At 40.2% G+C, this 14,079-nt stretch overlaps 1 protein-coding gene across 2 annotated transcripts; it reads right to left on the bottom strand.

The window, feature by feature from the left end:
- Positions 1–1,237: 1,237 nt before the first annotated feature.
- LOC139939100 (matrilysin-like) lies at positions 1,238–13,391 on the bottom strand. Of its 2 annotated transcripts, XR_011786264.1 has the most exons (5): positions 12,948–13,391; positions 6,276–6,544; positions 4,823–5,106; positions 2,448–2,788; positions 1,238–2,400 (listed from the first exon to the last, which is right to left on the bottom strand). XR_011786264.1 is itself a non-coding variant. In XM_071934837.1 (4 exons), exons 1-4 carry the CDS (start codon positions 13,059–13,061, stop codon positions 2,583–2,585), a joined length of 873 nt encoding a protein of 290 aa, XP_071790938.1. In that variant the 5' UTR covers positions 13,062–13,391; the 3' UTR covers positions 1,239–2,582. The 2 variants fall into 2 exon arrangements, 1 of the variants encoding a protein (XP_071790938.1); XM_071934837.1 differs by having other exon boundaries at positions 1,239–2,788.
- Positions 13,392–14,079: the final 688 nt, after the last annotated feature.

The following is a 14,079-nucleotide window of genomic DNA, read 5'->3' as shown; positions in this document are numbered from 1 at the left end:
CACCCGCTATAGTTTTGCATCGTCTGTTCTCGTCTTGAACCAAGACTAACAACCTCCTTGCTCTACTTTCCTCCTTGCTTTGAAATTCCTTGGGGGTTTTACGACACTATTAAAAACAACCGCGGACATCTCAGAAACAAAATATAGAATCGTAAAACATTCGGTTACCGACGGCCTTGGCCTCATGGAATGACGGGTCATAAGGAAAGGATGTAAAGAGACCCGTTCGATCTGAAACTAAACCCAGATTTGGGGGAACATGAACTATTTTGATTACTTGGGTTGCCCCGATGCGAACTCAGTAACTTCCATGGGAGTTGAACATGAGATGTTAGACGCCAAGCTAGCTGGCAAAGGAACATTATTAATATCTCGCTGGTTAATGTCTCTTGTTTTTATGAACAACACTAAGACATTATCAGACCGCGGTAAACAGAAACTGAACAAAGGTGTTTTGGGCATAGGGCAGCGGGACCCGAATAATTTGCGAAATACAAAACAAAACAAAACAACGACAACAAAATGGCTTCTCTTTTAGGCAGGGGAAAAACATCATCCGGTGCCAAGTGCATCCCAAAAAAATAAACGCAGTATAAAGTTCGAAATGTCAACACTTAAAAGTTTTTGCAGCTGTGGTTGTTCTTAGAATTAAGTTATTTTGGGAAATAGATTACATAAATATTTACAGTCCCCGCGGGATCTTTTAAAGTAAAATTAACAGCAGTTCCTTGGAAGAACTGTGTTGATCCACACACATAAACTCGAACACTGTTTATAGAGATCAAGCATCTTGCGCTTCCGTTTAAATTGCACACTGGGCAAAATTTCGTAGAGCTGCTTATAGCGGCCGATTGTGTGCTTACTTTACGAGTTTCTTTTTTCAGCATTAGCAAACGAAAAAGCATGCTTACCTTCCGGTTTCTGAACATGAATGACGTAACGATGCAAAACCACGGTAAACGCGCAAACTGGCTACCTAATTTCATGGCTAACCTGTGAAATGCGCTTCAGGCTTTTAAAAAAACAGTTTATATCTGCTATGTTAGTACGCACTAAACAAACTTCAACGTGAGCGTTTCACATGTCCTTGGTCTTTGACAACCATATACTAAACCATGTTTATCATATTGACATCATAATATCGTTACAAATGTCATTGAAACTCCAAAGTAAATAATGTCTTCATCAAACACAATCATAATACAACACCATGACTGCTGCAGAAGTTAAACTTTGTACAATATTTTATTACACACACAAACTTTAAAAGCTTATCAAACAGAAAGTGTACATAAAGGATATATAACAGAGTATTAGAAAATATTATAATAGTTTGATTAGTATATCTTTGGTTGATACAAAATAAAAGTTCAAACAGTTCGGCTGAGTATTTCGTTTTTATCTTTACAGCTTATTTACATGGCATTTATATACACTGAGCTCTCCGTGTTACGCAAGGTGTTGTTTTCTTTGTTTAATTTTGGGGCCACAAATCCACATCTAAACACGGGAATGCAAGGACCATAATTAGTATTATGGAAGGTTTAAAGGAACACGTTGCCTTGGATCGGACGAGTTGGTCTATTAAAAGCGTTTGAAACCGTTTGTTATGAAATGCAGATGGTTAGAAAGATGTTTGAAAAGTAGAATATAATGATCCACACAAGCATCACTCGAAACCGCACGGTTTTCCTTTTACGTCCCAAACTATCACGGTCGGTCATTTATGAGAGTCAAAATGTTGACTCCCATAAATGGCCGACCGTGTTAGTCGACAGGGTAAAAAGAAAACCATGCAATTTCGAGGCATATTTGTGTAGATCATTGTATTCTACTTTTACAATATCTTTCTAACCATATACATTTTACAACAAACGGTTACAGAACGGTTTTCAAAGACCAACTCGACCGATCCAAGGCAAAGTGTTTCTTTGAGCATAATTATTTTTGTGGAATTCGATGGTGCCGAAATTATGCCCGTTCCGTTTCTGAGCAATAATTCCCAACAAAAACAATTCTGCTGAGCAGGCACATCGGTCAGCTTTTGACATCTTGGTTAGAACAAAAAAGACCTTACCCAACTGGTTCCTTTGCTTTCTTTACAAGAATCATGTATGTACAAAAGGTATAGAAGTATTTAGGGTCATGAACATATGTGCAGTATCAATGTCAGTTTGGGGTTTGTGGTTCACCGTGTGGGGTGGTTATTGGTGGTCGGGGGCGGGGGGTGGAGGTTGTCACACCTTCCATAAAAGAAGTTTAGCGGATATGGTTTTTAATTACAAAAATCATTGGTTTTTCTCGGGTCTGGTCTTCGTCTGGCAACACAAGAGATTGATACCAAAGTTTTTGGTTTTACCCATGTGTGCTAGCGCTGTATGCTCAGTACTTTCCCGAGTTCTGTTGGAAAACATATCACAGGCATATTACTCAAGTGGGACTTGAACCCACGGCCGACCATTGCAATTCTAGAGCAGTGTCAACCAACTAGAAGTTGGTAATGTTTTCGTAGCATTTGCGTAATTCGGAGAGCTCACTCACAAAAAAAGAAAAAGTTGTTTTTATTCAAACTCCTTCTCAGGTCAATGATGGCGACGCTGTCGGCGGACGCTGTCTCTATTTTTCCTGCCGTAGAGGGTGTGCAAGCCCATCATGTCATTCTTGGTGAGGGCAAACTCGGGGTCGTAGGGTCGCACGGCCGGGTTCATGACGGACTTGGGGTCCGGAGAGTGACCCAAGCCAAGGGTGTGGCCGAGCAGATGGACGAGGAGCTGGTGCAGATAGATTCCTGGGCACAAGGAAGGAGAGGGAAAAGGGTGTAAATATATAGAGTATAAAAATAAACGGGAGTGTCACACTGCAAACAAAATGAGTGTGACAAAGTTGGGTGCTGGTGTAAACATGGGTGTAAATTTGGGTTGTAGGTTGACAAATAGGCATGGGTCATGGGTGAACATGTTTTATGGCTGTACATATGACAGAAAGTAAATTGGTATAAACAAACAACCTAGTGCGTTGGCTGATGGTTTCAAACTGGGTACATTACTCGCAGGGAACGATTTCGTCCACACTTTGTCAACAATTTAGACTGAACTTATTTTGTGCGCACTGAGTGGAGACCAATATTCAGTAGTGGTTTAGTGTGCATTTAATTCTGCTTAAGCAAGGGAAATCGTTCACTGTACCAAAGGAATTTTGTAAGCACACACATTACACAGTACTGAAAATTATGTTCCTTTCAGTGATAACTGTAGATTGTTTGGGTGATACTAAAACAGGTCAACTAATGCCGTGAACATTAATTTCTCAAGTTTTACTTTTAGATCGGGGGTGTGTTTGTGATTAGTAAGGTACGCCCTCATGCGGCAGTGATATTTCCGCTTCCAGGAAGAGCAATGTTATCTTCCGAAGGCACACTGTGACTTAATCCAGCGCTTTAGGTTACATCGTACGGAGTATTTGAAGGGACATGGGGAAAGTGCATTTTGTCATGTACGCCAGAGGGCTCCAGATGAGATATGAACTAAAGCTGTTGAACAGAAATTTTCTGGGGCACCAGTTGCTACTATATATGTATATATTTGGCGGGTAACCAGTCTCTGCTCAGCAATATCTGTCTGTGCTTAGCAATTTATGTTATGCTTACAGGCTTTATGAAAATGGGCCATGTACAAACTTTAAACTTCATTGGCGCCCACAGGGCAAAAATGCACTTTGCATGTCCTCTGTTGGACACTGTAGTTTGGCCGTGACCGTGTTTAAAATGGTATGTAACAGTATTGTAACCGATCTGCAATCATGTGGTGCGGAGGTCATTTTGAGAAAAGCAAAGGTCACCAACAAGGAAAGTAACACTCTTGGATAGTTAATTTGTGGAGGGTGGATTTCAATGAGTCCATGAAGTGTTGGAAGATGGAGAAAGAATTTCATGAAACCAGAGAACAATATTTCGAACTACTCAAGTGCATTGAAAGCCAAATTATCTTGGATGTGAGGTATTCATAATTCATTTAATTTTAATTTTAATGTCTTTAACTTTTAACTGTAAAATAAAATATCAAGTAGGAGTTTAATATCAATAAACCATCGGGTAAGTTTTAAATAGTTTGGGTTTGAACAATGACAATTTGACTGTAACAGTACACCATTTTTTGATTCAATTTGTTTACTCCATAAAATGGCCGACCCGCAAAAAAGCCAACCATTCAATTTCGAGGCATATTTTGTGTGGATCATTATATTCTACTTTGAAAACATCTTTATAACCCTATGCATTTTATCAACAACAAAAAATCGTTTCGAACCTTTTTCATATACCAACTCGCCCGATCCAAAGCAACGTGTATCTTTAAAGGCCGTGGACACTGTTGGTAATTACTCAAAATAATTATTAGCATAAAACCTTTCTTGGTTACGAGTAATGGGGAGAGGCTGGTGGTATAAAACATTGTGAGAAACGACTTCCTCTGAAGTGCCATAGTTTTAGAGAAAGAAGTAATTTTCCACGAATTTGATTTCGATACTTCAGATTTAGAACTTGAGGTCTCAAAATCAACCATCTAAACGCACACAACTTCGTGTGGCAAGGGTGTTTTTTTCTTTCATTATTATCTCGCAAGTTCGATGACCAATTGAGCTCAAATTTCCACAGGTTTGTTATTTTATGCATGTGTTGGGATACACCAACCGCCAATTTAGGGCTAGATAACTCAGTTGGTAGAGCGGTGGTACGTTAATCCGGAGGTCGTTGGTGCAAGTCCCGCTCCAGTCAAATTTCCTTTCGTTAAAAAACCCACACTTTAAAAAAGAATAAAATATATACCTTCTTCATCTCCAAATGTGTAATTCTCCGAATCATCCAAGTGAATATCACCGGGCAGCTCCGGGTGGGTAGGGGGGAATCCGTGGGCAACCTCTTCCAAGGGGTGCCAGAATGCTCGCCGGTCCCCATGGTTCGTCGTCCCCATGAACTTAATGTTGATGTCCGCTCGACCGGACCGGACTTCGTCGAATCTCAACGGGGAGCGACTGCTCCAGACGTTGCATGCTGTTCGGACGGTTCGACGGACGGTCTTTTTCGATAGGTGTTTCGGGATCCGGGTTATTCTGAAACGGAAGACACGAAAAGGAGAAAAGGTTGAATGGGTTTCCCTCAAAAAGTATTAACAATGTTTAACAAGTGGTTTCCTTTGTCTTTAAAAACATATTAATTATTAAGTGATTATAAAGAAAACAGTAATAATTTTTTCCCTTAAAAAAAAAAAAAAAAAAAAAAAAAACGGAAGGGAAAGTGAGTTTCCCCTCAAAAAAGTTCGAACAACGTTCAAAAGAAATGTTTCCTTTTTCTTAAAAACGAATATGACAGGTTTCAAGTGATTATCGAAAAAAAATAATGTATGATCAGTTATTTTTTTTTTTTTTTTTTAAAGACCGTTACCGTAAGGCCAAGTGAGTTTCCCACCAGAAAGTTGGAAGCAACGGTCAATAATTTTTGGTCCTTTCTCTTAAAAAAATATGAAAGGTTAACTTATTATTGAAAAAACATACATCAGTGTTCACTTTTAAAACATCCAAACTTTACTTAGCACTGAATAGGATAAACAAAATTATATGTGAAAGGTTAAGTGATTAAAAGAAACACTCTCCAGTTTTCACACAATGCACTTCAAAACTTTACTCAGCTCTATAGAGTAAACGAACAATATATGACTCAAAAAGTTAAGTGGTTATCGAAAAAACAAAAACCAGCTTTCTCTTTAAAAAAAACTTAACTCATCTCTTATAGGACAAACAAAGGTACACTTATCTGTTGTAATGGAATTTGAAGTGTAACTTATTGTTAATGTGAAGGTTATGAAAGTGGAATGCGCTCTTCACTTCGGTTTAGTCACATTTTACCAAGAAACACGGACATTTTAAGGGGTCAGAGGTGATGACCCAGTTTCCGGGACACTTTTGGTTTCCATAATCAGGTTTTATAAGCTCTCGGTGTGCCTAATTTTCCCCCTGGCCTCCCAAGTTGGCAACGCATGGTGAGGTTCAACCAATGAAACATGAAACAGACCACTGCTGTGCTCGTTAGAGAAATTCATTAAGATGGGGCAAAGGGTGGGTTTTGGTTTTATATGGAAGAAAGTTCATTAATTCATTACTTTCTTATTCATTCAGGATGAACAATTCCTCTTCAATTTTTATTTGACATGCTATTATGATAATCTGGTGATTCACCGGATTGTTCTTGATATTCTGGTCCAAACAGCCAATAACGTTCTCACCTGTAAGTCAGTTCCGTCTTGTTCCATTTCCCTCCTTCCAGTCCAAACCGGAACTCATTCCGTTCCGCCACTCCGGCGAACTCCGGGTCTCCACACCCGCACCTTGGCTTCTCCATCTGGGCTATGGTGTCCGAGTCAATCATCTTCGTGTTCGGTAAACTGTTGAAAATCTGGAATTTACTGATGCCGTCCTTGATCATCGAGAAATCCAGACCGTCGCTGTCTTTGCCGGCGTCGATCTTGATGTAATCGTACTTTTGTAGCCATTCCTGCAGAAAAAGAGAAAGAGAAGTTTTAGTCTTCAGATTTCTCATCAGGGTACAACTTTTTTTAAACTGATATTCACATATTATATTGCTTGAATAAGCAGACACAGGTCACCAACCAATGTAATGAGCGTCACATAGCTCGTGACTTGTTCTCTAGTAAGGTCGCTTAGCAAATTCTAAACAGCATACCTCTTGCTCAACAGTTCTTTGACAATAAAAACGAGAAAAAAACAACAACAACAACAACAAATGGGTCATCAGGCATTTTCCAAACCTGGGCTACGGTTCCGGGCTCTGCTGCAGTGCTTGTCGATGCTGCAAACATCGGAGCCCTAGCCGAGGATTTTGGAAAAGGCCCTCACTAAAAAGCGCTTCAACCATTGTAGTAACATGGGGGACTATAATAGAACTAAAATAATGTTTACTCCCAACATTTTACTGGTTATTAAATATGGGCCAGACTATTTCACGTCCGTCCTCTACTTAATACAACTTGCATATATTTTGAAAGAGAGAGAGAGAGAGAGAGAGAGAGAGAGAGAGAGAGAGAGAGAGAGAGAGAGAGAGAGAGAGAGAGAGAGAGAGAGAGAGAGAGAGAGAGAGAGAGAGAGAGAATGAATGGACACAAATTGCTAAGGACTAGGCTTACATGTTTCTTTTATTGTCTTTTATTGAAGTTCTAACTATCTCACTTTTCCAAGCCTGAAATAATATAGGCCTATTGTTTGTTAGTTAAAAATACCAAAGGGTGTATGATGGAAAATTAGTACACGCTTCTAAATACCAACAACCAACATGTACCATCATACATGCAAAAGGAACATAAATTTAACAAGCTTGACGCCATCTTATTTACTCACAAGGCCTAGGCAAACCCCCCTCCCTCCAACGAGTATAGTTTCCCAAACACATTATTTTACTCAGTCTGCACTATGGTTGGCTGGTTTCTAAAATCTTTCCTTGAAATCCGTCTTTCAATGTCTCGCGGAAGCGAACGTTCTGTTGTCATTCGTGTTTTCTAGGATGATGCACGGCCGTGCAGGACCCCTAAGACCCGACCCATAAGCCACCGGCGTCGACGTCTTTAAAGGCACAGGGGTGGATTTCACAAAGGTAGTCCTAACTTAGGACTGGTCCTAAGCAATGCTAAGAGATAGGACCAGTCCTAAGTTAGGATGAGTTACTGGTCCTAACTTAGGACTGGTCCTAAGCAATGCTAAGAGATAGGACCAGTCCTAAGTTAGGATGAGTTACTGGTCCTAACTTAGGACTGGTCCTAAGCAATGCTAAGAGATAGGACCAGTCCTAAGTTAGGATGAGTTACTGGTCCTAACTTAGGACTGGTCCTAAGCAATGCTAAGAGATAGGACCAGTCCTAAGTTAGGATGAGTTACTGGTTCTAACTTAGGACTGGTCCTATCTCTTAGCATTGCCTAGGACTAGTTCTAAGTTAGGACTACCTTTGTGAAATCCACCCCAGGACACTTTGGGTAATTATTTAAAAAAAAAGACCAGTATTCCCACTTGGTGTGTCCCCAACATAATGCATAAATGACAAATCTGTGAAAACTAGGTCTCAAGTAGTCATCGAAGTCGCCAGATTTCACGAAACATAAATGATTAATCCTTTTTCGAGTGAGAACGAATAACTAGTCCTAACTTAGGACTATCTAAAGGTTTTCATGTGACAGTGCAGGGGTGGGACTCGTTCTCAGATTAATCCTGAAAGCTGAGGAAGAGTTTGGTGAAAGTTGAGGAAGAGTTTGGTGAAATCGACGGCAGTGCCTTTAAACACCATGCCAGTTTACATTACCCACACTCGTCATGAAGCCCCGAAGGTCGTGTCGTCATTTGTCATCAAATAAATGTCTGAATGTTGAGAGAGGAGTGTCTAAGGTCCGTGCATAGACAAACAGAATGATGAAGTCATTTCTTAAGGAGCTTATGAATAATATTTACAAGGTCAGCCGAAAGGTCACACGATGTTGTTGTCAAAATAGTCAAGGTAAACAGTCGTCGGGGGATTCCGTTCTTCCAACTTCTACCTCCATGTTCCAATGCACTAAAACTGGTGAGGCAAAATACAAAAGAGTCGTGTCCTATTGAAATAAATGAGATGAACAATTGTGAGGCATTAAGTGCGATTCACACGACAGCAACTTAACCGGGGTCCCTTGTTTAATTTTAGCGTGGTTGTAAAATGTGGCAATGTTTGAACATGGAGGAAGAAATTCCATGGTTTGACAAGATTTTGCAAGGCAACGTGGGCAGTAGATAAATAATTGTCCTTTCACACGAGTAACATTTTATACAATTTTACAACATTGCTACAATTCCTTGCTAAATTTCGCTCATGTGAAAGGGGCTTTATCCGAATTGGCGGCTACGGCTATGGCTAAGACTGAACGCATGATGACGCAGCTAGCCGTAGCCGTAGCTGTAGCCGCCTAGTCGAACACGACCCCAATCATCAGAGAAAGTAAATTTCATTTTCAACCTTGGTTTGGATGTTATGAAGGACGAAAGGAAAACAAGATATCCACACCATGATGAAGGTGAATAAGGAGCTGGATAATGAAGATGTATGTTGTTAAATTTGAATAAGTATCTGGATGAGAAAATATATTGTTGTATTGAATAAGTAGCTGGGCCATATGGATATACGGTGATAAATATCTCTGATTTGTTACATATTGCATCTTGAAGATACAGAACCATTTCCGGACCAACTAGGGAGGAACTTGGATTTGTTTTTCAAGATGAGGTTTGATAACTTTTTTGAACATTAATTTTGTCTCACCATTAGTAGAAATGCTCTAGCCGTATATTCCCCTCAAGGTTCGTGTTTTCCTTCTCTATTTTTATAGCAATGTTTCTGTTATTTGGCTGTGGTTTTATATGAACTAACCAAAAATAAACGGCCATACAAAGTGGAGGACACGAGAGATCATCTTTTGACTCCATGCAAATTGTGACCTCAAAGACTTAATGAGTTAATTGGTGCACAGAGCAAGGGCCACACTCATTGTTCATCTTGTTTGTTTAATATTTACGTTGATCACGGAGATGTAAATTATTTGATTCCGTGAAGAGGGAAGAGGCCTTGGGGGTAAAGCCCCCGTATCCTGCTAAATTAACCACTGAGAGATTTTCTAGTCAATTGAACCATACAGCTAGGAATTGAGCCGTGGGCCTACACCGTAGTACAAAATCGTGGGTGCGGAAGTGCGGAACTAAAGATAAGAAAGGAGCAGACAACAGGAGTGATAGGGAAACACAGAAAAACAAAGTTGCTGCTCTCTTGGATCTTCTCAATCAACCTACCACGTTTTTTTTTGCTAAGAGACAATGGATAGTGGACACATTTGGTTAATGTCAAAGACCAGAAAGGAGCAGACAACGGGAGTGATAGGGAAACACAGAAAAACAAAGTTGCTGCTCTCTTGGATCTTCTCAATCAACCTACCACGGTTTTTTTTTGCTAAGAGACAATGGATAGTGGACACATTCGGTTATTGTCAAAGACCAAGTTATCCCAACCTATACATACATATGTGAAAATTGGGACTCAAGTGGTCACACGAAATTATGTGCTTTCAGATGCTTGAATTCGAGACATCAAAATCAAATTCTGAGGTCTCGAAATAAAACTAAAATATTTTAGTGAGAAATAATTATTTTCTATCTCGAAAACGACGTTATTCAGAAGAAGCCGTTTCTCACAATGTTATATACTATTAACAGCTCCCATAACTCGCTAACAAGTAAGGTTTTATGCTAACAATTATTTTTGAGTAATTACCAATAGTGTCCAGTGTCTTCGTACTGTGCTAATCTACGTTCCACTATAGGATTACTAAACAACCAAGCAGATCCTAAAACCACGAGGTAGCACCTTTCAAGACGCGAACGATTAAGATGAAGACATAATTTTACTTACAGAGAGACATTTAGTTAAACACCATCAAAATACTTTCAGTTTCGCCTTAAAATTGCCCACACCCCACCCACAACACAAAATACAGCACGAGTAACCGATCGTTCACCACATCTTAATAAAGGTAACACTAAATGTTCGCTCTCGGCTTCCGTATCTCAGAAGGACCCTTCAGCATGTTATCTTAAGAGGGGTGACCGAGAGGTCAAGTCTTTGGGGAGGCATTGGAGTTAGTGACGCATGGGCCTCTATCGGGCGGCATGGGAACTATCTGAGAAGCACCATACGGAACTTTTTTTTTCCTTCTCCTTGTCAACTTCAATTCCTTCATTTTCATGTTGCGAAGTAGCGAAGCAAACTTTTTTCAAGGATTTGCTCCGCACGGTGAATTTCCCCCCAATTATGGCGGGTAAACATTGGCTAAATTGGCACCAAGGTTGCTTGGACGTCCACTATAGGTTTATCAGGTTTGTTCTTGTGCAATGGAAGTGACAATTATATTGGGAGATGCTTCTCATCTGGAGCCTTCTTACGGTAAAAAAAATACACGCGAGCTAATCTCTTCATTGTTTGTATTAGAAAAAAATGCAACCTTCATGAGAAAATGGCTGAATGAATGACGTTGTTTTTAATGAAGATTGACGTGTCACGTTTGAATGACGAAACGACTCAATAAAAAAGGTTCACATCTCTCGGAAGTTCGTTCACACGGAGGAAAGTGCTATTCGCGCGGGACAGTAATTTAACTGGGGTCCCTTGCTTTTTTTTAAGCATGTTTGTACAAATTTAGCAATGTTTGAATATGCGGGAGAACTTGGACAGTAGAAAACATTGTTTACCTTTCACACGAGGTTCATTTTACAATCTTGCTTCATCCAATCATTCCTCCATGATCCAATATTAGCAAGGAACCCTTCCTAAATTGCTCTCGTGTGAAAGGGTTTTTTCAAGAGAGCATACCAAAACAATTGATGGAACACCTGAGACGAATCGCATTTAGAATTTTGACAGCAATATGCGCGCATTTTTCACGCGTGTGTTACTTTGAAGAAATCGGGGAGGAAATAAACGGTGTCCGGTTTGCCATTTTTCGGCATGTAAGGATGAATCAGTAATTAAAAAATCTGACAAGGTGGTGAGAGATTAACATCGGGAAATAAATCAATTTCCTCTAGACTTCAGTCAATGCATAAGAAATTCATCGCATCTTTAAGACTGAATAATAATTATTGATCAGATTTCACGTCATCAATTGTGTAGTTTCTGAATGCTACTAATTAAAACAAATCTGATACGTATTATAAGTTAGCAATCAATTCGTCCTACCATGACACGACATGATCACCTGCCATTGCCACTCTGTCTGCTCAAGCTGTTGTAAGTAATAGTCTTTCGGTTATGTCAGTCGTCTAAACACAGTGGGAATTGATTTTATTTCTTAAAACGTTCAAACGTTCCGTCTTTCATTTGTGAAAATTAAAATGGTGGTTTCCTTTTGTTTCCTATGAGTACGTCAATTTGCTCATTTTAGTCATAAAGTTTAAAATCTGATTTTGTTATGTGGCTTTATTCATAAGAACCATATGCCTACATTATCCCATTGCTGCATATTTGTAGGCCTAAAGTGAAGTCCTTATGTTTAGGCCTTACAACAACCATTTTCAATGCATTGCATAATGTTGCACCACCCCCATAGACCGGACATGTTTCGTCAATCACTGCGGTTCCGCTAAAGGTTATCCAGCACGAGGATTTTCAAATAGTCCTAGCATTGCTGGCCGGGCGGCGTTGAGGTTCACTTGTGCTCCTCGGGCACGGTGCGGGAATTTGCTCGAGAAACCCACCCCTTGATTCTCTTAAACATCATTTAAGGAGGTTTGCGTTCGGTATTCACTCTTTAAATTATTGGCAATACAAACTTTCTTGGTTTGGAAATACAGTCGGCTTTCGATAGTATAAAGCGTTTCGAAAATCATTTCACGTTGAGGAAATGTGGTTTTCCTTTTATGGAAAAAAAAATATCAGATTTTATCCCTTAAATTTGAAGCTGAGAAACTTGTCTTAATCTCAGAATGTGTGTTCTGATAACAGGGTATTCTTTCTGCGTGGACATAACAACTCTAAAATTTCGACAATACCTAAACAAAAAATGCTTTTGAAATTATTCTTCACAGGTTAGTTCCGAAAACCAAAGGTATACGTTCCTTTTTAATAAAGTTAACAGAAAAAATGTCCCAATAATAGGTCTACCTACTCTTAGCTAGTCCTAGAACTATGAGGTTCGTACCGCTATCGTCTCCATGAGTCTCCACGAGGTTCGAGGAGACGATATAGAGGAGGAACGAACCTCGTAGGGTCTAAGTACCCACCCATCATAGAGCATGTAGCTCCATGCTAGAGTGCGAGTGAAGGGTAGAACAGGCCCCACGATAATACTGTACTACAAACAGTTTACGAGTAACTCACCAGTCCTCGAATAAGTTTGTCTTCCCCCATTCCGGGTGCTAACGGAAAAGCAAATCCAAAGACCTCCCTGCTGGAGAAACACAGCAAGACAACGGCAAACAGGAGAGCAACCATCTTGGGTGCTTCGAACGTATCCGAGTGCGAAATAAAACCTCAGCCCACTGTGGTCCTATCTCCACGTTCTGATCCGGCAAGAGTGTCAACAAATACTGAAAATATCACGGCCTTGCGAACACGTTTTTATCACATGCTTTCCGTCACTCGTCGGTGGTATTCACACACCTCCTCGAACTCACTTTCAAGTCTCGGTTCACTTTCGCTATCGTACACAGTAGTTCACAGCGCCCACGGCATCCAGCGATTTCTTACTTTTCAGTATGCGCAATAATTTCTACCCCCAACAACTTGTGCAACGTCCTTATAAAGCTTTGCGGTTCGTTTGAGGTCGAATAATGTGCCGCTCTGCACAGCTAAATTTGGAGTGCCCAATGTTTTAGTAGGTCTACGTCACTTCGTGGCGCGCTTCGCGCCACGTCTGCTTTACTCCAATGTATGTACATGCATGGTAACCACCATTATGGTCCATAAGAAGGTGTATTGTACAATGCACATGTACCGTGCAAGTACATGAACTTTGTGCAAAAGGTATGAAAAGGGGGCAGATAGAAATGACCAGTAGGGGTGGCATAAGAAACTTTAAAGGATATTTCGCCATTGTTTCTTCATTGTTTTAGAGCTGGGCCGGGAGGAGCTAAGAAAATGACGTAGCCTTGTTTCACTCATTGTGTGTGGGCCGTGCGTGTGTACATGTACATATAGGAGGGTTTACATGAACTACAAGGACATGTTTGTGAAGGGTAGGGGCACCGCAAGGACCAGTGGGGATAAGATAAGAAAGGTATTTCGCCGAAACTCTTGATTCGTTCTTTATCTCCTCATTTATAGAGGTGGGAGAAGCTGCAAGAAAATGACGTATAGCCTTGTTTTGCAACTACATAGAAAAATAATATGGCTTCTGTGTTATAAAATCTGAAGACCAGGCAGTCAAAATTCACTATCGATCTTTATGTCTTCATTTCTTTTTAGAGGTGGGAGGAGCTAAAGAAAATGACGTAGCCTTATTTTGCGACTA

Source organism: Asterias amurensis, chromosome 6 (assembly GCF_032118995.1).
Source record: "Asterias amurensis chromosome 6, ASM3211899v1".
Lineage (NCBI taxonomy): Eukaryota > Metazoa > Echinodermata > Asteroidea > Forcipulatida > Asteriidae > Asterias > Asterias amurensis.
This window is presented reverse-complemented; position numbering and strand designations above follow the sequence as displayed.

Bases quoted from the DNA above. Each gene is read 5' to 3' on its own strand.
- LOC139939100 (XM_071934837.1), bottom strand. From the start codon at position 13,061: ATGGTTGCTCTCCTGTTTGCCGTTGTCTTGCTGTGTTTCTCCAGCAGG. The intron at 6,545-12,947 runs GTGAGTTACTCG...CTTTTTCTGCAG, and splicing joins ACAAACTTATTCGAGGACTG to GAATGGCTACAAAAGTACGA. The intron at 5,107-6,275 runs GTGAGAACGTTA...CTTCCGTTTCAG, and splicing joins AAGACGGAACTGACTTACAG to AATAACCCGGATCCCGAAAC.